Source organism: Podarcis bocagei, assembly GCF_964188305.1.
Source record: "Podarcis bocagei genome assembly, chromosome: 2".
NCBI classification, from domain to species: Eukaryota; Metazoa; Chordata; class Lepidosauria; order Squamata; family Lacertidae; genus Podarcis; species Podarcis bocagei.
In genome coordinates, this window is record NC_138126.1 from 50238410 (window position 1) to 50263106 (window position 24697).

General features: G+C 40.2%; 1 protein-coding gene across 4 annotated transcripts in view; it reads right to left on the reverse strand.

The window, feature by feature from the left end:
* Window positions 1-24697, reverse strand: part of CACNA2D3 (calcium voltage-gated channel auxiliary subunit alpha2delta 3) — a 498964-nt gene that overhangs the window by 312914 nt on the left and 161353 nt on the right. For all 4 annotated transcript variants that reach the window (XR_014005100.1, XR_014005101.1, XR_014005102.1 and 1 more), the window contains exon 4: window positions 16309-16368. Coding sequence is in view for 1 of the 4 variants with exons in the window: in XM_081184001.1 (XP_081040127.1) it covers window positions 16309-16368 (60 nt within the window). In the remaining 3 variants the exon portion in view is untranslated. The remainder of the gene's footprint in view (window positions 1-16308; window positions 16369-24697) is intronic.

A 24697-nucleotide genomic window follows, 5' to 3' on the forward strand; every position in this document is an offset into this window, starting at 1 on the left:
AACCACCTGTGCCTTGACCAGCTACATTTTGTTACACAATCTGTGGTGCATTGGAAGCAATCCACAACCTTTAAATTCCAGCCATCTATGCTCCTTGGAACGAATGGGGTAGGCAGGCCCAAGAAGACTAAAAACTGTCTCTGCTTCCAATGTGCTGTGGTTAATCTGAAGATAAGAAACCTCAGTGTCTTCAAAATATGGTGGTCAGGTTGTTGACTGAAGCCTGGTATGTTACCACCCCCTACCTGCTAAAACAACTGCAATGGTTCCCTATCTATTTCTGGGTTCAGGTTCAGAGCCTCAATTTGGGTCTCTATAACTATAAATAGTTTACAACCAGTGTATCTGACTTCATTTTCCCATATGAGTCTGCCTGTGTATTAAGATCATCTGTAGTCCCACCTATGGTTCCTTGAGCTCAAGGAAAAGCAGGATATAAGTATTTTAAACAGAAGTAAATACTGTAAATACCCTAAATCTGGAATTAATTTTTAAATTATTAAGTTCTTGGGTATAGGGTATGGTATACATGTTGCTGTTTAAGCACACAGTCAAAGGTAGCAATATATGTAGTCATTATGCCACTATGGTCTTATTTCACTTAAACATCCGTAAGAGAATTGCAGGTGGCTTAAGGGTTGCAGTCTTTCACTGTGAGACAGAATAAGTGATTTTTGTGTCTGTTGCACTCAGTGTATTGCGTATGCTTTCCTTTAGACAATAAAAGAAATTTTCAGCAAATTGATTTTATTTGATTATTTGACATTCCTTCATAATGTTCCCATTTTAAACTTGAGGAAAACATTCTGAATTAATAAGATTTTGAGGAACAAGATCTAGCTTAATTAAGAGTGGAAATATGTAATGTCTGCCAGATATTTATTTCACTGTTGTGGTGCAGCAGAGATGATATATACAAAATTAAGATGTACCATTTGCTGATGACCACAAAAAGCTCTTACTGAGTGAGCGGAAGGCCATTACCAAACAGATTACTGAGTCACATACTTTCAGCCATTGTAATAAGATTTTACTACATTACACATGTGGGAAAAGGTAAACAAACAGTTAGGTTAGGGGAGAGCATGACCTACATACTTTAAAATGTCCCATTTATTGCTCAATTTTAAGAAGATGACACACTTAAAAGTTCCATTTTCCTGTCTTCTGTGTCATGAGTCTGATGCCTTATTTCCATACCCAATTATCAGACTCTCTTTCCCTTCTTGTACATTTGATCTGTTTTAGCGTGTGTTTCGAAATTACAGATGCAATCCAATGCACAGTAACCTGCCTTCAACGGCAGCACAAATTGCATCACTGCTGTGTATTTGCAGGACACACATACAAGGAAAAGCAAGGAGAGAGGACAAATCTATACAAGGGAAAAGGATAATCAGAAAGAATGGGAGAAGGTATACTAGTGGCCAAGTACGTTGGTGGCCCAGCAAATAAATCACAACATCCTAAATGTGGGTGGATCCCAGATTTTTCCTATAAATTTTTGTATCTCTCTTCTGAAAGCAATTAATTTCATAAAAGACAAAACATTTGCCATTTTTGGCCCACAGTTTGACTCCCCCGGGGGTTCTTGAGCTTCAAAGCCTGCTAGGTCAAAAACAATGGTAATAAATTTAAATTTTCCTGAAATAATCCCAAAGCGTTTAAGAATGGTGTATCAGAGTTTTAACTGTTGTGCTACAGAACAGTAAATAGACGCACAACTAAAAAGTGTCATTTGCTTGTATCCTAAAAGAAAAATTATCACAGTGCAATTCTACACATGTCTACTCCAAAGTAAACACCACTGGATTGAGTGGGACTTATCCTGGGGAAGAGCACATGGGATTGCACTCCCAAGTGAATTAGTGAGTCACATATTTTGAGTAATTGTTATTACATTTTACTATAACGTGTAGGAAGACATAAACAAATGGTTTCATTGGGGCAGACAGAAATCTACATAATTTAAAGTCATACAATTGTTACTTAGTGTCAGACAATTTGAACCTTTATTGGACCATTTTTCCGTTTTCTGTCTGATGGAGCTAAGCTCCACCTAGAAAGGAGCTTCACAAATGTAGTTCAAAGGGCCTCAGATTATACATTTTATAATCTGGGTTTTCAAGGAAAGGGGCCTTCCACCTGTTTGTTCTACCCATGCCTTTGGGCCAAACTAGACCTACAAAACAGAAGCTGACGGGTTCGGCTATGAGGTTTAGGTGTGTGTTTAAAATTTTAGAGTATACAAAGGGAGGAGAGCTTTAATATGTTTCCCCTAATCCGTTTCTGATATCACAATACAACCAGCAGTGAGAAAAAGCAGCAGAGTCCAGAGATGTGAAGTGGGGAAGGAAAAGTTTCTCTCCCCTACCCTGTACATTCCTTTTACTGGATTTATTCTGCTGCTCCAATACTTTTATGCCAGCGTTCAGAACTAAAAAGCCCTTTCAAGGGGCACACACATCATTAAAAAAAGAAAAGAAATATAGAACATTGGGGGCAAAACAGCAACAGGAGTACTGTAGACCACATAAGGCATATAAAAGGTGTTAACCTCCAACCCACTTTCCAGACAAGCTGATAAGTGGTAGTTTAACAAACACACAGATGTCTGGTTTGGCTCTTAGTTGGTATGAGACAGCCATGTTGTGGGTGGACCTCCAGATGTTACTGGATTGCAGCTTCCATCAGACCTGACTATTAGCTGTGCTGGCCAGGGCTGATGAGGGTTGGACTCCAACAACATCTGGAGGGCAACCAAGTTCCCCATTCCTATGTGAGAACAATCTTACAGGGGTCCATTCTAAAACTACCATCAGCAGAGATGCTTGTGGTATGAACCCCACCACCACCACCAATTTTCTGCAGCTGGACTATGATTTGGTTAGGTTTCTGAAATGCACATGACTTTAGATTTAGAGGAGTGTTCAGAGCAACAGAACTACAATTCTCAGCATCCCTAACAAACTACAATTCCCGTTCTTCTTTGGAGAAAGCTTCAAAAGCAGGGCGCGACCTATGAGTCGTGTTTTTATACCAGGTTGTCATACTGGCAGAATTCTGAGAGAACATCCCTGTTTAGATATAGATACAAAGAAGAGTACAGCTATAACTGCACATGACTTGAAGGGCATTCATGTGAAAGGGATGCCAGCATCCTGCAATTTCAAGGACAAATACAAGGCACAATACCGTACAGATATAACACAGCATAAAGTACATGTGAAAATGCTATAAACTGTTGGGGGGGGGGTTGGTTGTGGAAGGAAAGAAATTATATCAACAATGGTGCAATGTAAAAGCAAAAATGCTCCAGACACCCATATTCTCTTACATGACTTCTTTAAAGACTTATTTTTTAAAACAAACATAAAAATTCATTCTATTGTACTGGTATAAAACAACAGTGGCATCTAGTGGCTAGTGGTATTATAAAATGCCTTTTAACTGTTTTCACTAGTAATTCATTACATTCCTCTAGATTGAACTTGGATGCCTTGCAACTCCCATACTAATGAAAATATGGAGGAAAAGTTATGTTTTGAGGATATTACGCTACATATTATTCCCTGCTGGCCCGAGTTTTAAACGATTCAATAAGTTAATAGATGGTGGTGAGGGAGTTAAATCTCTAAGCTTATTTAGAAAGGAAGCATTCGGAGAGCTTGAGAACCCCTTCAACACAATAACTTCAACAGTTATTATGTTAATATAAAACAGTGTCTTATAAACCAACAATTTTGGTTTTCTGTTGACTTAATATGATGCATACTTGTTTCAAAAGCATATTAAGGAAGAAAGATACATCTGCAGAATGTGCTCAAATTACTCTATTAATGGAAAGTTCAAACACACACACACTTTAGAAGAGTGTAAGAGCAGCAATTTCTTGCGTCCAGTTTAATATTGATGTGCTGTGCTAAACTAAATGGCCATGCTCCAAATCCACACAAGAAGATAACATCCAGGATGTTCAAGCATTCCTCACTTGCAGAAAAAAAGCTCAAGTCCCTCCAACTACTAGTTGCTGGAAATCACCAGTGGAGCAGGGAGTGTTCTTGCACTCAGGTCCTCTTTGCAGGCTTCCCATTGGCCAAATTGAGAAGATGATGCTGGACTAGATGGACCTTTGGCCTGATCCAGCACAACTTTTCTCATGTTCTTAATACTGTCCAAAAGAGATTGCATGTTGTTTCCTGGCTATTGCCCTTCAATTAATAAGAAAATACACTGCATTCAAATATTATCAAAGGGTAGAGAAAATTTTGCTTAAATTCTCATGGGTAGGGATTCCAAGTAACTGTTCTTTTTTGAACTTAGCTTACTTTCAAGGTAAATCCCATCCTCAGAAAGGAACCTTACCTCTTCTGGTTTTCTTGTGGAGCCTTAGGAGTGTCTCCCTCCTGCTTTCCTGCAGGTAAAACATTTCCCTTCACCCAAAGGTTTTTTGCACTTCATACCAAATTGTATGCATACAAATTATGTATGCATTAATCATGCATATGCCACTATGTGTCCCAGACCCTGTTCTGTTTTAGAAATGCTTCTGAAGTTTCCGGCTAAACTAGAGGACAGAGGGGAACTTCAGCACCTCTTCCTAGCCTGAGTATGTAGCCCTTCCAACTTTCTCAGACCAGAGGATAAGCCACTGATAACATCCCCACCCCCTCCATTTAATAAAAGCCAGTGCCTGCAGAATCAGACAAGGTTCACTTAAAGGAGCACAGCCAAGGCCTTAGAGTCAACTATAATACAACTTTGCCAGTCTACTGGAGACTTCAGTTGGCTTCAGCTCGCTGCTGGGACACCTTCCATATCTCAGGCAGCAGGCCAACTGGGAGCTGTCTGTGGTCCTGACTTGCCTAAAGCTTTGCTTTGGTCTGACTCTATCTGCCTGAGGCTGAATCTAGACACATCAAAGAAGCGTTTCAGCTTCAGCGAAAACAGGTAGAGAAAAACAGGACTCCACAGTGTCACCTGGTGGCACAATGTTATATTGCATATACAATGCATATAAATCACTTTTTCTTTAGCAATCCAGCTGAGTCCTGGGTGGTGGTTTCCATTTCCCCCAGTGAACTACAAGACATCTTGGCATAACCAGGCACACAGTTTTGTAAAGAACATCTTTTCTTTTTTCAAAAATGGTGTCATGTCTGTGCAGCACCTAGCACACAGATGGCACTTAACAGATATTAAATGGCAGCAACAATTAAATGCTACCCATAGCTACTGAATACTATGGTTGGACTTTGTGTTTACAATTCACTTTTTCCATTATGAGGCTGCTCTTTCTTAATGATGGTAATAATATTTCAACTATAGTCATTACATTAAAGATCTATCATCTCTGGCGACATGTTAATTGGCATTAGTATTTATGACTATATGATGACACTGATAGTCAGTGAACAGTGAAAGCACTGTTATTAATATCAGCAGTTAAGATGAATATGAAAATGAAAAATGTGAATTATTACTTGTCATTTGCAAATTTAATTACTGCTAAGGAATGCTGATTTTGACTGAGATACAGAAACCTATGGTTGCAATACTTATATTTTAGCAAATACAACAAAAGCACTGCTTAACATTTAAGAAAAATGACAGCTCAGAAAGTATAAATGTCAACAGTGTGGTCTCACAGGTGGCTGTACAGATTTTCAAAGCATATTTCAGGAGCTTCAGAAACAAAAATAAAGTTATGGTCATAGATACTTCCCTATCAGTAAAGTAGATCCAATTTTCAAAACAAACACAGTGATAACTGAAAATTCCACCAAGAATACAAAGGAATCCAGTTATAACAAGCTGAGATGGAAATACAGACATACTTCCATTCTGTCACCCCTACCCCAATTTCCCAATCCCAATTGGGCCTTCCCAATCTAAGAGTCAAAGGCTTGTAGTATATGGGAATGGAGACAAATTCACATGCTGATGGATTCATTCTTGCCTGAGTCCCTAGGGATGGTATTATTTCTCTCGTGCATCTAATTACTACTAATGAAGGTTAAGGCTTAAATTGATCCCTTAATATAGCATAATTGCATGCGTAACATTCTAATGATAAAACAGAAAAAAGAAACCAATACAGCAAACATTCAGTGATCTAAATTTAATCATTATCCAAACTAGGTAGTGAATTCCTGGCTACTATAGTGTTGAAGCAAAGATTCTTCAACATCAACTTCGTTGGACTGGTCATGTTGTGCGGATGCCTGATGATCATCTTCCAAAGCAACTACTTTATTCTGAACTTAAAAATGGAAAGCGTAATGCTGGTGGTCAACAAAAGAGGTTTAAAGACTGTCTCAAGGCAAATCTAAAAAATGTAGTATAAACACTGACAGCTGGGAAACACTGGTCTGCGAGCACTCCGGTTGGAGAACAGCCTTTACTAAAGGTGTCATGGACTTTGAAGACACTTGAACTCAGGATGCAAGGGAGAAACATGCTAGGAGGAAGGCACACTTGGCAAATCCACACCGTGATCAACTCCCGCCCAGAAACCAATGTCCCCACTGTGGGAAGACGTGTGGATCCAGAATTGGCCTCCCCAGTCACTTACGGACTCATTGTTAAAACCGTGTTTATGGAAGACAATCTTACTTGGCTACAAGTGATTGCCATAGAAGAAGAAGAAGACTGAGCTGGCTGTTCAGGAACTTACCTGGAGCTAAATTTCAGGAACAGCTTTTCACATGCACAAAAACACACGTACGCTTGGCCTATTTCTGCCACAGAAATTATTAGGATGAATTATTAGGATGCTCTTGCTTGAATGGGATTTCTTTTTTGCCCGGGAATTCCTGTGCAGCTTTGGATTTGAGTGTCTATGTCCCATCTCCAACCTTTACTTAACCATTTTGCCAGTAAGACAGGCTAGATCCTCAGGCCACCTGGGTAAATGAGATTGGGCTTTATCTGTCTGTTCTCTTTTACACAATTAAAGCACAATCTACTCAGAAGTACATCTCAATGAGTTCAGTAGGACTGTCTCCCAGGAGTTCTAGTTAAGTAGATATAGGACTGCAGCCTAACAGCACAACCATGTGAAAGTCTATGTAGACGTAAATCCTATTGATTTAAATAAAGCTTATTCCCAGGTTAGCAGGTTTAGGACTGCAGTTTTCTTTCGTATTCCTTTCCCCTCTCTTTGAATATTTATGTTAAGAGGGCAGCACCATTTAAGACAGGACTACACATTTTTGAAATAATCAAATCATTAATTTATGTTTTATGTAAATGCCAGAAGTCTTCAAGTGCTCATTTATCAAATTGCCCAAATGTATTCAAAATTATCAATTTGCCATTGTTGTTTTTTAGACTAATTGAATTAAACAGGTTTTGTTCCAAGAGTTCATGAATTGAGTGCACAATTGAATGGTAACTTCATTTTTTTCCTGAACAAAAAAAGCACTGCTAATGAACACACTGCAACTAAAAGGGAAGTCAATGTTTTCTCTTAAATGCCAACTTAGTCACAGCTCTAATGATCTAAAACAGGGGTAGGCAACCTAAGGCCCGGGGGCTGGATGCAGCCCAATCGCCTTCTCAATCCGGCCCACGGATGGTCCAGGAATCAGCATGTTTTTACATGAGCAGAATGTGTCCTTTTATTTAAAATGCATCTCTGGGTTATTTGTGGGGCCTGCCTGGTGTTTTTACATGAGTAGAATGTGTGCTTTTTATTTTAAATGCATCTCTGAGTTATTTGTGGGGCATAGGAATTCGTTCATATTTTTTTCAAAATATAGCCCCACCCACCACATAGTCTGAGGGACGGTGGACCGGCCCACGGCTAAAAAAGGTTGCTGACCCCTGATCTAAAAGCACAGGGCACAATCTGCTGGCTCACTTCATTTCAAAGGGAACTCACACAACAAAGTATTAAGTCTGAGCTAGGTTGCCCTATTACAAAACAACAACAACAAAACAAAACAAAAGCTAGAGCTGAATGGTTAATTAACTGTGTGGATACAGCATAGCATGAACCCGACAATTGACTCCATAAAATGTGTCCTGCTCTGGTTAAAATTATAGAGCTAACCATAAACTAGTAGAACAATAGTAAGCTGTTGCAAAACCAACAGAAACCCTACATGCATTTGAAAGTTAAAGTACTAATACATTTGACTACATGATAATGGAAAGCAGAGCTCACCATTATGCATCAAATGATAATCAGTTACAGAAATCTGTTAATGCTTGCCCTTCAAAGAAACCCATCAGGAAACTCTATAGAAATATATGTGCAGATCACGAAAGGAAATAACAAAAGGGTTAGCTGAGATCCCCTTTTTTAAAAAATAAAGACGCTTTGACAGATTTCCTGACCTCATTTTTATGAATATGAGTATAAAAATAGTCAAAAGCTACGGATATATCTATATGGAGGGTGTTATATTCAATCTGGGCTTGAAATGTATATGCTGCAGCCAATAGCAAAGGTTGTGTCCACGATATTCATTATCAGATTTGTGCGTAAATGCCATGATATCATCACTTAGGAGCGTATAAGTCATTTCACATAATATAGTTTTATGCTACCCTGCTGGAGTTCATTTGCAGATAGGCTATACTGTAATGAAAAGAGAATTCATAATGATGCCTCAAGACTCTGAGATGCACAGAAAGGGATGCAATTCCATACAAAAGCCAAGTGTCACGTTCAGAAACATCCATTTGTGCCACACCATAGCAGGAATTATTGCAGAAATCTAGTCTTCCAGATCCCAAACAAAATAACTGGGAAATTACACCCATTGATTGAAGTAGAATTTAATTGCTGAATGAAGATGCCACTTTAATTCCCAGTCCTATGCTCCACTGCTGTTGTTTAAATAGCAGAAGTTAAAGCATGGGAACACGATTAGGATGCCAGTGGAACAGTTTGCATTTTTTCCCGTACAAGGTAAGAAAACACTGCATATAGGCACATACATCTCACAAAGCATATGGATCTGTTATGAATGAATTCAAATCTATTGTGTTTTTGATACTGGCTCCCAGTTCCTACTAAAATGTCAATCCCATTGGTGCTGTTTTAGGCTCTGGGCTTAATGGTTTAACAGAGGCACACAAACCACTCATTAGATGGAAATGTGTATTGCTTCAGAATGTGGTAAATTATCCATGCTGTATCTGGGAGCCTTCCTACTCATTCTGCTGAGCAGAGCCCTAGACTTGGCAAGCCCTGACAGCACTAACAGCTGTTCCAAGCTTTTCCCCAGCAAGTTATGACATGAGTTTTCATCTCTTCGTTCTCCAGAGCTTTCCCTTTATAGGCAAAAGGTAGGTCTCAAAGACCAGTAGTTCTCTCATACTAGGTATCTACCAATCTCTCAATTTTTCATTTTTTTCAATCACAACCAGTTTGTGATTTATTTATTTTTTTTAAAAAGGCATCACAAAAAATCAGGCATAATTTAGTGCAAATATTTTCCTAACATGCTCATTTTTCCAAAACATTATTCTCTAATATAAAGCATTGTGTTATTTTCACAAATGTAGACATTTTGTGCACATTTTAACATGCACATTTTGTTCACATTATCTGATGGGAGAACTGTCTTGCAGAATTCGGAGAAGTGCAGATTTCAAAGGATGGTTGTGTTTTAGTTTGCATATTGTCTTTGAAACTGAATTGGGCAGGTTTGCATTTAAATGTTGACTGAATCAAAATTATCCTCTATGCTGACCTTAAGCAGACCCTCCTAAGTTGCCAGCTATAACACCAAGTATGCCTTGAACCAGCCCCCTCACCTATTTTAATCCCTCTGGCAGCAAGGTTCCCCTACAAAGTATGTTACAGTGCTCTGAACACCACCATCTGTGATCTGCTCGCATTTACTCACTTTCATATAATGCAATGCTCTGAGACAGAAAATTCGATTAAAGCAAATAATTGCACACTGACCTCTATTTTTCCTCCTCATATACATTCCTTAAATCTCTCTCAGCCCTATTATATTTTGAAAATGATTGTTAGTCCTGTTCACGCATCTAAATAGGGTAGAGCGACTGCATTGTGGGGGGAGCATGATTACAGTGGCAGCTCCCCTTCCCCAATTTCCACTTATTAATTGACTCCTCTAGGCAAAATTGGCCATCATAATGCTTGCCACCTGTTGACTCTCCAGCTTGTTGCTTAGGTGCATGAATAGAGCTTTTGTGTTGTGAACAAATTGTTCTAACATCAAAACATGAAAAGCCCCCAATTATTCTCCACTCCCAAACCCGCGTTCATTTTGTTCAGTCTCACTGTAAGTTCTAAGCCTGCAATCCTAACTCCACTCACCTGGGGCTTAAGACCCGTTGAATTCAGTAGGACTTACTTCTGGTTAGGCTTGCTGTGTAACATTTTAAAATTATCCCCCAAAATTAATGCTGTCTTCAGAAAGGGTAATCTGCCCTTTATCTCACCAACTGATTCTTCTAGAAATCCTTGCCTCAAAAAAAATGTGGAAAGGACCTGAGGGTGTCTCAGTATCGGATACACTTTGTTCCACACTAGTGTATGGCAATAAGTGGGACCTGCAACAGAATATTGCAGTGGACTGCTTCTGTTCAGAATTCCAGCCAGCGAAGAAACTGCTATGAAGCATTGCAGATGCAATCCAATGCACACTTAACACATAAATTCCATCACTGAATCAACAGGACTTACTTCCAAGTAAATGTGGATAGGATCATAATGAATATTATGCCCCTGGGAATAACGAGACAAATGGTTGCAGGCAAACTGGATGCTTATAAGGATTTTCCTTCCTTCTTCTGTCAGTGAATTTTCTATGTCAATAAAGTCCTTTATTTTTGCAAGCTAATCACCTAGCTAAATAATTCTCTGACTACATATTGGTATATAAACACATTAACCAACATGTTCAAATGGCTTTGGTTTTAAATTTATTTAACAGGCAGCTAAGACAGTTTGTGGAATGGGTAGGTAGAAATTATGGATATTTTGCTTTGTTAAAATAGTGTTCTGAACATATTTTAGTAAGCCTCAACACACAAGAAATCAGGTTTAGTGCATACCAGTCAAGATGCAATGACAGTTATTGCCTCTTGATCATAGGGAAAAAACAGACATCTCATACAATGATGGGTATCCTAAGGATCATCTAGTCCAACCCCCTGCAATGCAGGAATATGCAGTTGTCCCTTACAGGGATCGAACCTGCAACCTCGGCATTGTTAGTACTACGCTTTAACCAACTGAGCTATCTAACATTTATAGCATTCACAAAGTTCTCAGCAAACAGATTTCAGAACCTCTCCATATGCTGTATTTTTCGCTCTATAAGACGTACTTTTTACCCTCCAAAAATTAAGGGGAAATGTGTGCGCGTCTTATGGAGTGAATGCAGGCTCCACGGCTTCAGCGAAAGCAACGCGAAGCCACTGAAGCCAGGAGAGCAAGAGGGATCAGTGCGCACCGATCCCTCTTGCTCTCCTGGCTTCGCTGGAGAGGCACTGCGCAGGGAAGGGGCTCCGTTTCTCTTGCCGCTTCGCTGAAGGGGCGCTGCGCAGAGAGGGAGAGGTGTTTTTTTCTTGTTCTCCCCCTCTAAAACTAGGTGCGCCTTGTGGTCCAGTGCATCCTATAAAGCGAAAAATACGGTAATTAGATCTTGCTTTGGCATTACAGGATGGCAGAACTGGAAGCATTAATGCAATTTCTGAATCAGTTAAAAAGGTGTCTTTTAAGAAACATCGTATCTGGAACGCTGTCTGTTTATGCTGTCGAAGCAACCTGCTGGCTAGCTGTCTGCAATTGCTATTAAGGCAAAGGACACAGAATTCACAGGGCTGTGGTCAAATAACTGATGGAGGTTTGGGGGCTTCTGAAAGAAAGCAGGCTGCACTTCAAAGATCTTTATGGAGATATATCTTTCCTAAGGTAGCTTCTGGTTCCTAACAATGCAAACCTGAATGCTAGTCTTACAATAATAGGTAGACAACCTCCTTGCAGGAGCACATCATGGATGCTCTCCTGTTTGTTTAATAGTCAAACCTCGGAACTCGAACAGCTCCGTTGCCAAACGTTTCAGTTCCCGAACGCCAAAAACCCAGAAGTGTTCTGGTTTTCAAACATTCCTCGGAACTCGAACGCCCAATGCAGATTCCGCTTGAGTGCAAGAAGCTCTTGCAACCAATCGGAAGCCGCGCCTAGGAGCAAATTTCCAGTGTTCACTGACAGACATGCAGCAATCTGCTTGCTTTCCTCTTCCCTTTTGTATCATGTCTATTAGGTGGGGATCCTGTGGGCAGCAGTTGTCTTGTTTTTTAAATATATGTACGCAACTTAGAAAATGTTAGGCATCTTATAAGTGTTAAATGATAATGATGATTCTAGTTCACAAAGAAAAGCAAGAAAATCATACTTTCACGGTGAGGGAAGAAAAAGCATATTTTGGATTGTATGTTGACAGAGCTTTCTCCCTAATGCCCCCCCCCCCAAAAAAAACCTGGGGGAACTACCTCACCACAGAAGTATGTAAGGCAGCATCACTTTACAGTAGGCAATAATTGAAGATTCCTCTTCTCTTTGGCCTTTGACAGGTGAACTATAATTTTTATTATCCCCCTATATATCAATATGTATGTACTGTATTGTGCGGTATTATGTGGTGGGGTCCTTTTATTTGTATTGTTGTACAATACCTGTATTAACTTGTGGGTAGCAAATGCAATAAAGAAATAACATAAAACATAACATAACATAACATAACATAACATAACATAAATCTCTGGAATTTACTTGCACACTTGAGTTTAAGATAATTCACGCGATAGGTAGGATTATCTGCTGGTAGATTTAATTTTTAAAAGCCACAAATGATCTCTCTTGAGCTATACCCACAGAGGGCCATCCATGCTGTTTGGCAGGCTGCAGATCTTCTCGTTGAAACTGATGCATTCTACTCTTTCACTACTACACATCTACTCAGATGTTAAGGCACTAGCCTAGCTTCCTAGAAAAATACCTGAAATCGACAGAAAAGCAACAATGATCCAGACATTAGAAGCATGAATGTTTGGAAAGTTCAGCTGCTACCGGGATATTACTATTAGTGCCCCTGACCCTTAGACCTTGTAGATATTCTGTCAAGGCCGAATGCAGCCAGTGAAAGCTTTAAATCCAGATATGCTTGAGGTTATGCTCTCCCATTCATCAGGCACATGGTATTTGATTTTAGTGAGATAGACAGTCCTATCCCCTGTTCTGATTTATTTCTTTAAAATAACAGGCAGCTTTATTTATGCCCCTCGCTATAGATTCCTGTGATTAATTCAAATAGGTCCAGTATCAAGGACCATAATAATGCCGCACTCACATTTTATTGCATAGAAATTATATGAAGCAAGGGACGCGGATGGCGCTGTGGTGTAAACCACTGAGCCTTGGGCTTGCCGACTGAAAGGTAGTGGTTTGAATTCCCACGACGGCATGAGCTCCCATTGCTCAGTCTCGGCTCCTGCCAACCTAGCAGTTTGAAAGCACGTCAAAGTGCAAGTAGATAAATAGGTACTGCTCCGGCGGGAAGGTAAACGCCATTTCCGTGCGCTGCTCTGGTTTCATCAGAAGCAGCTTAGTCATGCTGGCCACATGACCCGGAAAAACTGTCTGCGGACAAACATTGGCTCCCTCAGCCAGTAAAGTGAGATGAGCGCTGCAACCCCAGAGTCATTTGCGACTGGACATAACTCTCAGGGGTCCTTTACCTTTACCTATATGAAGCAAAAACAATATGGGAAATAAATGTACAAGATGGGACAGAGAGGGATGGCTGGGGACATGGTGAACAAGCTGCTTGCCGTTTTCTGAATTTGGTATTTCACAATAGACAAAAAGTAGTAATATTACATGATTTCCTCTTTATCAGCGCATATTTAGTTACATTCATGGGCTATCAATGAAAGTGGTTTAACATCTGCAGAGGGTCCTGAAAGAGGATCATGAGGCCATTTTTATGAGGATGAAAACCGTGCAAGTGAGCACCATAAAACACACACATCACTTCCTGGATCTCAGGCTATAGTGTAAGTCAGAGGAACACTCAGACATGTATCTGAATGAACATCTGGGTGAAGATTTTGCACTGTATTACTTAGAAGAACCTTCTGTGAATGGAGACACACAACTGAATACAACAACTCTCTCATTTTTTTGTGCCGCTAGAGTTCAATTAGACCCTGCAGTGCAGGCAGCTCATCAAAGCAGCCATGCAACTGCTTTTCGCAGAGTTGCTTTTTGCCAAGGAAGATGGCAAAAACCTTTTTGTTCCACTTTAATACGTTTAAGTTTCTCTCTCTCTTTGTATTTGGCTGCCTTTCTAAATTGTCTTGCTTTTACTGATCCCAACGCTTTTAACTGTGCTTTAAGGATTTCATGTGAAACCACTGAGAGGACCCATGAAACAGTTCCCAGAGTGTTATAATACTAAATCAAGCTCATCCAAATACGACTAATACAGTCTTTCCTGCTTACTAGAAAGCACTAATGGTTCTTATAAATTTCCTCATTCCAAAGGAAAATTGCTGAAAGAACAATGTCCTCTTCGCCTCACTTTCACTCTCAACCTGGTCATTGTTTTATACTGAGCAGATGGTATTACGAGATTTCCTTTTGTTAAATAAAGAACAACCATCTCCCTTCAAGGGTTGCAGAGAGGTCACTGAAACCAAGATTAACAATTGATTAGTTGTAATGGACCATGGCAACAATATACAACAAAAGGCCTTGTCAGAGATTAGGCTCTGCGGCTCATGCTGCCAACACAAATGGCTTTTAACCTGAAAGTGCTAAGATCATCAACATTTCCCCAAACCTAAGGATTTAAGGAATGAGGATGAACTGTGGTGATAAGGCATCTTTAATAATGGGTTCTATAAATGTGCAGCTGGTTTATTCAGGCAATAGATCTGGCTTCTTGTGGATATAGGGAAAAGGAAATATGATAGGTTTGCAAAATCAGAGATCCTATTCATTTAAAAACATAAGAAGAGTCCTGGATGAGACCACAGGCTGATCTAGTCTAGCATACTGTTCTCACAGTGGACAACTAGATGTCTATGGGAAGCCTGCAAACAGGGCATAAGCACAATAGCCTTTTCCTGTGTGATTTTAGAAGGGTTTTCCAAATATTCCATTGATTAATATTGTTTCTAATTGTACAGAAACACCAAAGTTTCCATAGCTCCTTAAAACCAGCTCTCTGTATTTTTTACCTTTGGGGTTCGGTTTTAATACTGCGCAACATGTAATGTAGATTGACAGTACATTAGACCTTTACTGAAAAGCGAAGTAATGGATTATTATTTTTCAGCTTCAATTTTCAAGTGCTCAGTACGATATAAGCTAATCAACATGATAAGTGCTGGTCTTGGATATGGATACACATCCCCATTTCATCAAAATATGAATCCAGACAGTTCAAGAGAGCTGAGATATTTGCTATGTTTCCAATGGGAAGGGGACCTTTACACTGGAATGCAATTGGAATGAGCCATTGGACTGTTATTTCTACCTTAATTTTCATGTGAAGTCTTCATGGGCTACTTGCTACGCATTAGTCCAAAATGTATTGTATGCAAGTAGATGAAAGAGCATTTGGATTACTGCCTTGCCCTGCCTTTTAGACCCAGTTTAAGTAGTGGCTATCTAAACATGAAGTTCAACGCTTTTTCAAAGAGCAACATCACGTCTCTAATCCCATCTCTGTAGGTTAAATTTCCTAAAAAGCAATTTCTTGCCAGTAGATTTTATTTATAGTTTTCTTGTCTGCCCTTCACCATAAGGTCCCAGGGCAATATAATATGCATTATAATAAGAGATAAAAGAATAGCAATTGTAAAAACAAATAAAACCATTTCCACCTGAACAGAAAAGTGTAATTCCAGCAAAGAAGTGAGTCCCCCAAAAACAAGATACCGTAACTGCACACTGCAACTAGACCTCATGCTTCTGGTTCCAGAGTTTGAAGTCTTGCCCAAAGTTGGAAATTTTGATTACATTGCTGAAAAATTCAGCCATATCTTGTCATAAATAATGAAAGCATGAGCCTACGAAATACCTAAGTCATCTTCATTGCATAAAGGCACTAGGCCTTTTATGATACTGTATTTTCAGATGACCATTAGTTGTATCCAAGGGTTCTACACCATCAGCAGAAGTTTCCACACATAGAAAAAAGGACCATCTGTGAGCAGATTTCTTCTCCCATGAATGGTGGCTCGTTCCACAACAGAATGTTTGGACTCAACATACTAACCTCAAAAAGATATATTTTTTCCTACCTGTAAATCAGCATCAAATTCATGTTTCAAATGAGCATCTTCTGCAGCTTCAACAAGACGCTAAAAAAAAGAAAGAAAACAAAGTATTACTTTCTAGAAAATTCAGGTATATTTTCATGTTGATTAGCTGATAGACAATCTTGCACCGAGTTGTGAATACTTAGTAAACTTGATGGTGGTAGCACCACTAAACTTAATGGGTTCTGGGGAGCCTACTGTTCCATCCTGTCCCCAGTTTGGGGGAATACAATTGACTTGCATAGGGGAAGGCATAGTTCAACTAAAAAACCAAACACCGTTTTTAGTCCCTCTCCCAAATCACTGGGATTGGAGTAACCTGGGGAAATAATTGACTGAACAAAAACTAGAAATGTATGTCAAAGATAAAGATTCCTCAACCCCTCCCTTCCAAGCTCTGGGTGTTTTTCAAGTCAGCTTGGTTTTGTTTCTCTGAGTTGTGTGTGTGTGGAGGGAAATGGCCATATATTTCTTTGGTCTGCTAAAGCCACATAAACACTTAGAAGCTTAGGGAATCCCTAATCTACCACAAGGTGCCTTATTAACAAGCACAATCCAACTCAGAAATTGAGTTTTCCCCAAATCATCCCGATTCACTTCATCATTTGAGGTACGAACAAAGTTGATATACATCCATAGTATTTACTACTTAAAGGAGCCACAAACAAAGCTCACAGCAGGGTTACCTCATGGAGAAAATCTGCTGAGGATCAGACAGAAGTACTTCAGAGCATTCATTCATTTACGGCAAAAATGTTTCCTATTATACATGAGTTGTTGGAAGTTGCTTGACAGCAGAACCAGGCAGCAAAAGTTACTTGCTCTCCTCTTCACAATGGGTGGGGATCTAGACTTCTATAGATGTAGAGATATCATGCCTGGGAGGCAACTTCTCCTGATTTTCCGTCTCTCCCTACAACCTCCTGCACCACCTCCCATATTGTTCTGGAGGGTCCCATCCCGCCGCATCCTCCAGAACAGTATGGGAGGGTGCGGGGGAGGTGGCAGGGCGAATCAGCAAAAGTCATCTCCTACAATCGCCAGAGGGAGAATTCCCTGAATGGAACTCTACTTAGGCGACGATCTCACCCACAGAAGCGAAGTCTGGATTCATCCTCAATGATGTAACACCATGCATGGCACAATGCATGTTCATCCACCCACCAGCCAATGACGAGCAGATAGGCAACTGCATTGTGTGGCAGAATCCTAAGTGCTGTGCTAAGCTACAGGAACCGGAAAGAAAGAGCCGAAGTCTGATAGAAGTTTGAGATCTTGTGTAAAACTGCCTCGGTTTTTGACAAAATGCTGTGTAAAAAAACAACAACCTTCAAATCAGTAGACAACCTGACAAACTTGCAATATTATACTGTCCTACGGAGTGTTGTTTACATGTAGCAAACATACTGATCAGCGCTTGTTGCATTTATTATTGGCCAAAATAGAAGAACAGGAATTTGGGAAGAGCAGGGATTCAGGATAGAAACTAAGTCAACAGCTGTAATCTGGACTCAGAGATCAATATATTTTTATCGTGTTCATTTTTTTCTTATCAAATTAGTTATTAATGATATTTAAATCCTATAATTATTTTTCCTTCACTAAAGAAAGATAAATCATGAAAAGTATGTATTAATTACAACTGATAAGCACTGGGGGGCAAATATGAAATGGAACATATAAAATTCTGCACTGAATAATCCTTTAATAAAAATGTAACATTCATTTGAATGCCTTAAAATATTTCAAAATCAAGTCTCTGGCTTACCCACTTCATGTGCATTTGAAGTACCTGCCCTATCAGGTTCTGTTGGCTGTCCCTAAACCATTGGTATTCCATTAAAAATAGTAAGATCAGTCATGGTATAACTCAGTGATATAGTTCATATCAGTTTGGGTAAAACACAACATTTTGTAAGAAATAATAAAACAGCTTTCTGTATATAGTACTGTTAAATTACACAAAATTAAGCAGAAATATTCAAAAGGGGCACAGCTTAACCTATAATATTTCAAACTGAACGGCTAATTAAATGCCCCCCCAAAAGCAGCATTTTACACTCATTTCAGAAAACAGCATTCATATGACAATTTTGAGCAGCAGTACGTCCATAAAATCCAGTCACCAGGGTGTAATAGCAGAATAAAGCCAAGATGAAGCCGTTGTTTCTGGTTGTTAAGAACTAGTTATTTTATATTAACATATAAATTTTCAAAGCAACATCAGTTACCCACACATTCATAGAAAAAATGCTTTCTCAGGAAGGGTGCATAAGATCATACATTGTACGCTATGCACTATCTTTGTTATTTTTGTTAATTAACTTATTATATTATTATCAGTCTAGTAGAGTTATACTGTATAGTAATAGCATTATGCATATCAGAAAGAATGGCCACTTCTACCCAAAACTACATTTATAATATAACTATTTCCCCCTTCCACCCAGCCTACACACAATAGCTTGGGGAGTCAAAGAACAAACTATTTTTAAATCACTGTAGCGATTTGCTGCACTGACGTCACTGCGGAAAGATTACAACAGTACTCTGGAGACTATTCAATAGTAGATTATCAAAATAAAATAAAATAAAAACATTACCAAGATCCACTTCCTGTATTACCTCATTGGTGGGTTCATTTCAAAAGTGGGGAATAGACTTCAGTCCTAGCAAACTTTGCATGTTTGCAGGTGCCTTTCTAAAAGGTTGCTTTTTGTCGAGAAGGGCTTAGATTTATTAGTGTGGAGGGCTTTAGGTAACATTCTGGCATAGATGGGTAAATATGCTGAAAGTTCATCTTAATCCCATCAGAGTTCTTCACTGTTTTCCCATCATTTATATGTAAAGGCTGGAAAGGTAACAGAACAAAAGATTCCATTGACATCATTGCAATTTATCAGATTTAAAGAGAAGGGCAGACCAATTTCCTCCATTCCATTTTCTAAGTCTTCTGTGGATTAGCTGTGTCCAGAGTTCCACTCCACCAGTCTTCCAATTTCTCAGATCATTTCTGTAAGGTCCATGCACATTTTACCTTTGCTACATCAGTTTGTTTCATATGTTTACATGGCTCTACTACCCTCCCCACAAAAAAAATAAGGTAATCTACATTTAGGAGTGATCATGTGGCAACATAATTGTAGACTGGATGGCTAAGGCTACAGTTAGCAGGCCACAGTCAAGTCCCGCTGCTGGGCTAAGGGAGAATAGGGTGGTGGCCTTCCAAATTCTACGCTACACTCCTTGGTTTGAACACCTGTGCACCCTTTTCCAAAGAGGGGAAAGGTAACTTTTTTTAATTCCTAAGAGCAAAGGTATGCATCAACCTTTCGCCCATAAGGCTATTTTTAAGACAAAAACCAGGCAATGCAATTTCAGGCATGAAAGAGAAAGAGGTGCCAATAAGGAAACTGGGTCTTCAACTGTGTCAACAAATGTCAGCTTTAAAAGGGAAAGTGGACAAATCCATGGAGGATTAGGCTACTGAGGGTACCAAGTCACAATGGCTGTAGGCTCATTTCAGTACCATGCCTCTGAATACCAGTCACTGGAAGTGGAGAACAACAGTGCCAAACTCCCCATTTTAGCCAAGTCATGGCCATCCTCTGGCCTTCCAAAAACAGTAGCTAAAAAGGCCATTGTGAAAGATAAGGCCAGGCCTCCTCAGCTCCCTCAACATGAACAATACATTCATATATTGTTATACATACAGTGGTACCTCAGGTTAAGTACTTAATTCGTTCCGGAGGTCTGTTCTTAACCTGAAGCACCACTTTAGCTAATGGGGCCTGCTGCTGCCGCTGCACCGCCACTGCACGATTTCTGTTCTCATCCTGAAGCAAAGTTCTTAACCCGAGGTACTATTTCTGGGTTAGCGGAGTATGTAACCTGAAGCGTATGTAACCTGAAGCATATGTAACCCGAGGTACCACTGTATAAAATTTAGCAACTGAATTCCGGAATGCATTATTAACAAAATGCGGCATTTATCCTTTCTTGCTTTGTTTTGTTTTTACAGATGTTTTATGTGGATTTGGGACCTTTTAAAATTTTGTCTGTGCTAAACATATGTAGTGCTTCTTACATTATCAGAGGAGTGTGTGTCATGTACATGTCATGCAAACCTTTGTTTAAATGCAGTCGATTTTTAAAAAGTGGCTTTGGTGTAATTTTTTTTGAAAAGTAAATTAAGAGCAAAACACATGTGCACCTACTTGGTCTAATAAGTCCTCACACCAAATTGTCAAATTGCTTTTTTTTTTTTTAATCTGTGGAGTTCAAAGAGCATGGCTGGCTTTCATGAAAAGGAAAGCAGGGAGAAAAAGAATGGGATTCATGCACGGAATATGTTCACTTGCCATTTGGCGAGGGGTGGGTGGGCGGTCTTAGCTCCTGGCTGGGGAAGCAGGACATGACAGAGTGGGACAACTAGAGTCACATCCATAGCCCTGTCATTTGCACCAGCCAGGCTGGAAGTGGTGGAGCAGGGAAAATATGCCCCTTCGCTATTGCCAGCTCTAAGGCTAGTGCAGCATACAGGTCTGAACAGACCCACAGTGATCATGTGACAGCAGCAGGGTCACCTCAAGATCCAGTGGCCAAGATCCTGGGCCTGGTCAGCACAGCCTTGAAATGCCTTGTTTCAGAGTTTTCCACTGGCTACTGCCAGCAGGGATGGCAGCAGTGGTAGCTTCTACCTACTGTTTTTGCAGGCACACTGACGTACAGTGGTGCCTCGCAAGACGAAATTAATTCGTTCCGCGAATTTTTTCGTCTAGCGAATTTTTCGTCTTGCGAAGCACAGTTTCCCATAGGAATGCATTGAAAATCAATTAATGCGTTCCTATGGTCAAAAAAAGTCCAAACAAAGCCAAATTTGGTACAACAAGAGTTTATTAAGTGCTCTTTAAAGTCACACATACTGTAAAGAGCATTTCAATATTCAAACCCAGATTTTTTTTAAAAAAAACAGCAGAGTGGCCCAATGGTCACAGAAAATCATAACAATGCAGAAAAAAACCACAAGCTTCCAGATTCTTGCAAGCCCCTCCCCAACTGTTCCCCCAGCACACAGAAAATTCAAATCCAGAATTTTTTTTAAAAAACAGCAGAGTGGCCCAATGTTCACAGAAAATCAGAAAAATGCAGGGGGGAAAACACAAGCTTCCAGATTCTTGCAAACCCCTCCCCAACTGTTCCCCCAGCCAACTAGCACACAGAAATTCAAACCCAGAATTTTTTTTTAAAAAACAGCAGAGTGGCCCAATGGTCACAGAAAATCATAAAAATGCAGAAAAAAAACCACACAAGCTTCCAGATTCTTGCAAACCCCTTCCCAACACCAAGTCTTTGAATTCCAAACACCCCAACCCAAAATCCAAACCCCCCCAAAAAAGTTTTAAAAGCTTAACTTACCAAATGGCTGCAAAAGAAGTTTTGGAAAAGCTTCAAAAATCACCAAAAACCTCAAAAAAGGCTACCACACCGCGTTCTATGAGTTGCTCCTCGAAGTCAAGTCGCAACTGTATTAACGGTGTTAAGAAAAAGGAAACAAACTTGCAAGATGTTTTTGTCTTGCAAAGCAAGCCCATAGGGAAATTCGTCTTGCGAAGCAGCTCAAAAACGGAAAACCCTTTCGTCTAGCGATTTTTCCGTCTTGCGAGGCATTCGTCTTGCGGGGCACCACTGTACTCTCATAGAATCATAGAGTTGGAATAGACCACAAGGGCCATCGAGTCCAATCCCCTGCCAAGCAGGAAACACCATCAGAGCACTCCTGACATATGGTTGTCAAGCCTCTGCTTAAAGACCTCCAAAGTAGGAGACTCCACCACACTCCTTGGCAGCAAATTCCACTGTCGAACAGCTCTTACTGTCAGGAAGTTCTCCTAAGGTTTAGGTGGAATCTTCTTTCTTGTAGTTTGGATCCATTGCTCCGTGTCCGCTTCTCTGGAGCAGCAGAAAACAACCTTTCTCCCTCCTCTATATGACATCCTTTTATATATTTGAACATGGCTATCATATCACCCCTTAACCTCCTCTTCTCCAGGCTAAACATGCCCAGCTCCCTTAGCCGTTCCTCATAAGGCATCGTTTCCAGACCTTTGACCATTTTGGTTGCCCTCCTCTGGACACGTTCTAGTTTGTCAGTGTCCCTCTTGAACTGTGGTGCCCAGAACTGGACACAGTACTCCAGGTGAGGTCTGACCAGAGCAGAATACAGTAGCACTATTACTTCCCTTGATCTAGATGCTATACTCCTATTGATGCAGCCCAGAATTGCATTGGGATTTTTAGCTGCCGTGTCACACTGTTGGCTCATGTCAAGTTTGTGGTCAACCAAGACTCCTAGATCCTTTTCACATGTACTGCTCTCAAGCCAGGTGTCACCCATCTTGTATTTGTGCCTCTCGTTTTTTTTGCCCAAGTGCAATACTTTACATTTCTCCCTGTTAAAGTTCATCTTGTTTGTTTTGGCCCAGTTCTCTAATCTGTCAAAATCGTTTTGAAGTGTGATCCTGTCCTCTGGGGTGTTAGCCACCCCTCCCAGTTTGGTGTCATCTGCAAATTTGATCAGGATGCCCTTGAGTCCATCATCCAAGTCATTGATAAAGATGTTAAATAAGACCGGGCCCAAGACTAGTGGCACCCCACTAGTCACTCTTCTCCAGGATGAAGAAGAACCATTGATGAGCATGACATGACTTATTTTTCAGAAATCCATGCTGACTATTGGTGATCACAGCATTCCTTTCTAGGTGCTCACAGACTGTTTGCTTAATGATCTGCTCCACAATCTTCCCTGGTATTGATGTCAGACTGACTGGGCGATAATTATTTGGGTCCTCTCTTTTCCCCTTTTTGAAAATAGGGACAACATTTGCCCTCCTCCAGTCTGCCAGGACTTCGCCTGTTCTCCAGGAATTCTCAAAGATGACTGCCAGTGGTGCTGAGATCACATCTGCCAGTTCTTTTAATACTCTTGGATGCAGTTCATCTGGCCCTGGAGACTTGAATACATCTAAACTAGCCAAGTATTCTTGTACTATCTCCTCAGTTATTCTGGGCTGTGTTTCCTCTGCTGAATCATTTGCTCCAAATTCTTCAGGTCGGGCATTGTTTTCTTTATCGGAGAAGACTGAGGCAAAGAAGGCATTGAGGAGTTCAGCCCTTTCTGTGTCCCCTGTTTGCATTTCACCATCTTCTCCTCTGAGTGACCCCACTGTTTCTTTGTTCTTCCTTTTGCTACGAACATACCCATAAAAGCCTTTTTTGTTGCTTTTAACCTCTCTAGCAAGCCTGAGTTCATTCTGTGCTTTAGCTTTTCTGACTTTGTGTCTACACGTGCTGGCTATTTGTTTGAATTCCTCTTTGGTGGTTTCCCCCTTTTCCATTTTTTGTACACATCCTTTTTTAATCTTAACTCAGTTAAAAGTTTAGATAGCCACCCTGGCTTCTTTAGGCACCTTCCATGTTTCCGTCTCATTGGTATTGCCTGAAGTTGTGCTTTTACTATCTCCCTTTTAACAAACTCCCAGCCATCATGAACTCCCTTTCCTTTTAGTATTACTGTCCATGGGATCTCACCCAGCACTTCCCTAAGTTTTATGAAGTCGGCTTTCTTAAAGTCAAGAAATTGAGTCCTAGTATGCTTGGCTGCTCCTTTCCGCTGTATAGTAAACTTCAGAAGAGCATGATCACTCGCGCCTAATGATCCTTCCACTTCTACCCCACTAACCAGGTCATCAACATTGGTTAGGACCAGATCTAAAATGGCTGTTCCTCTTGTTGCTTCTCCCACTTTCTGGACAATGAAGTTGTCTGCAAGGCCAGTGAGGAATCTGTTTGACCTTATGCTCTTGGCTGAGTTTGACATCCAACAAATATCCGGGTAATTGAAGTCCCCCATTACTACTATCTCCCTTCCTTTTGCATGTTTGGCCATCTGTTCCAGGAAGGCATCATCTATGTCCTCCGTTTGGCTTGGGGATCTATAGTAAACTCCCACAATGAGGTCTCTGTTATTCTTCTCTCCCTTAATTTTGACCCAAATGCTCTCACTTTGGCTTTGAGGTTCTAAATCTTGGATCTCTTCACAGGTATACACATCCCTGACATATAACGCCACTCCTCCTCCTTTCTTGTCTGGTCTGTTTCTCTGAAATAGATTGTATCCCTCCATTATTACATTCCAATCGTGGGACTTATCCCACCAGGTTTCAGTGATGCCTATTATGTCATATTTAGTTTGCTGTACCAAGAGCTCAAGCTCATCTTGTTTATTTCCCATGCTTTGCGCATTAGTGTACAGACATTGAAGTCCATTAATCATTCCCCCGTGTCTCTTATTTAAGGATTTTTTCCTCCC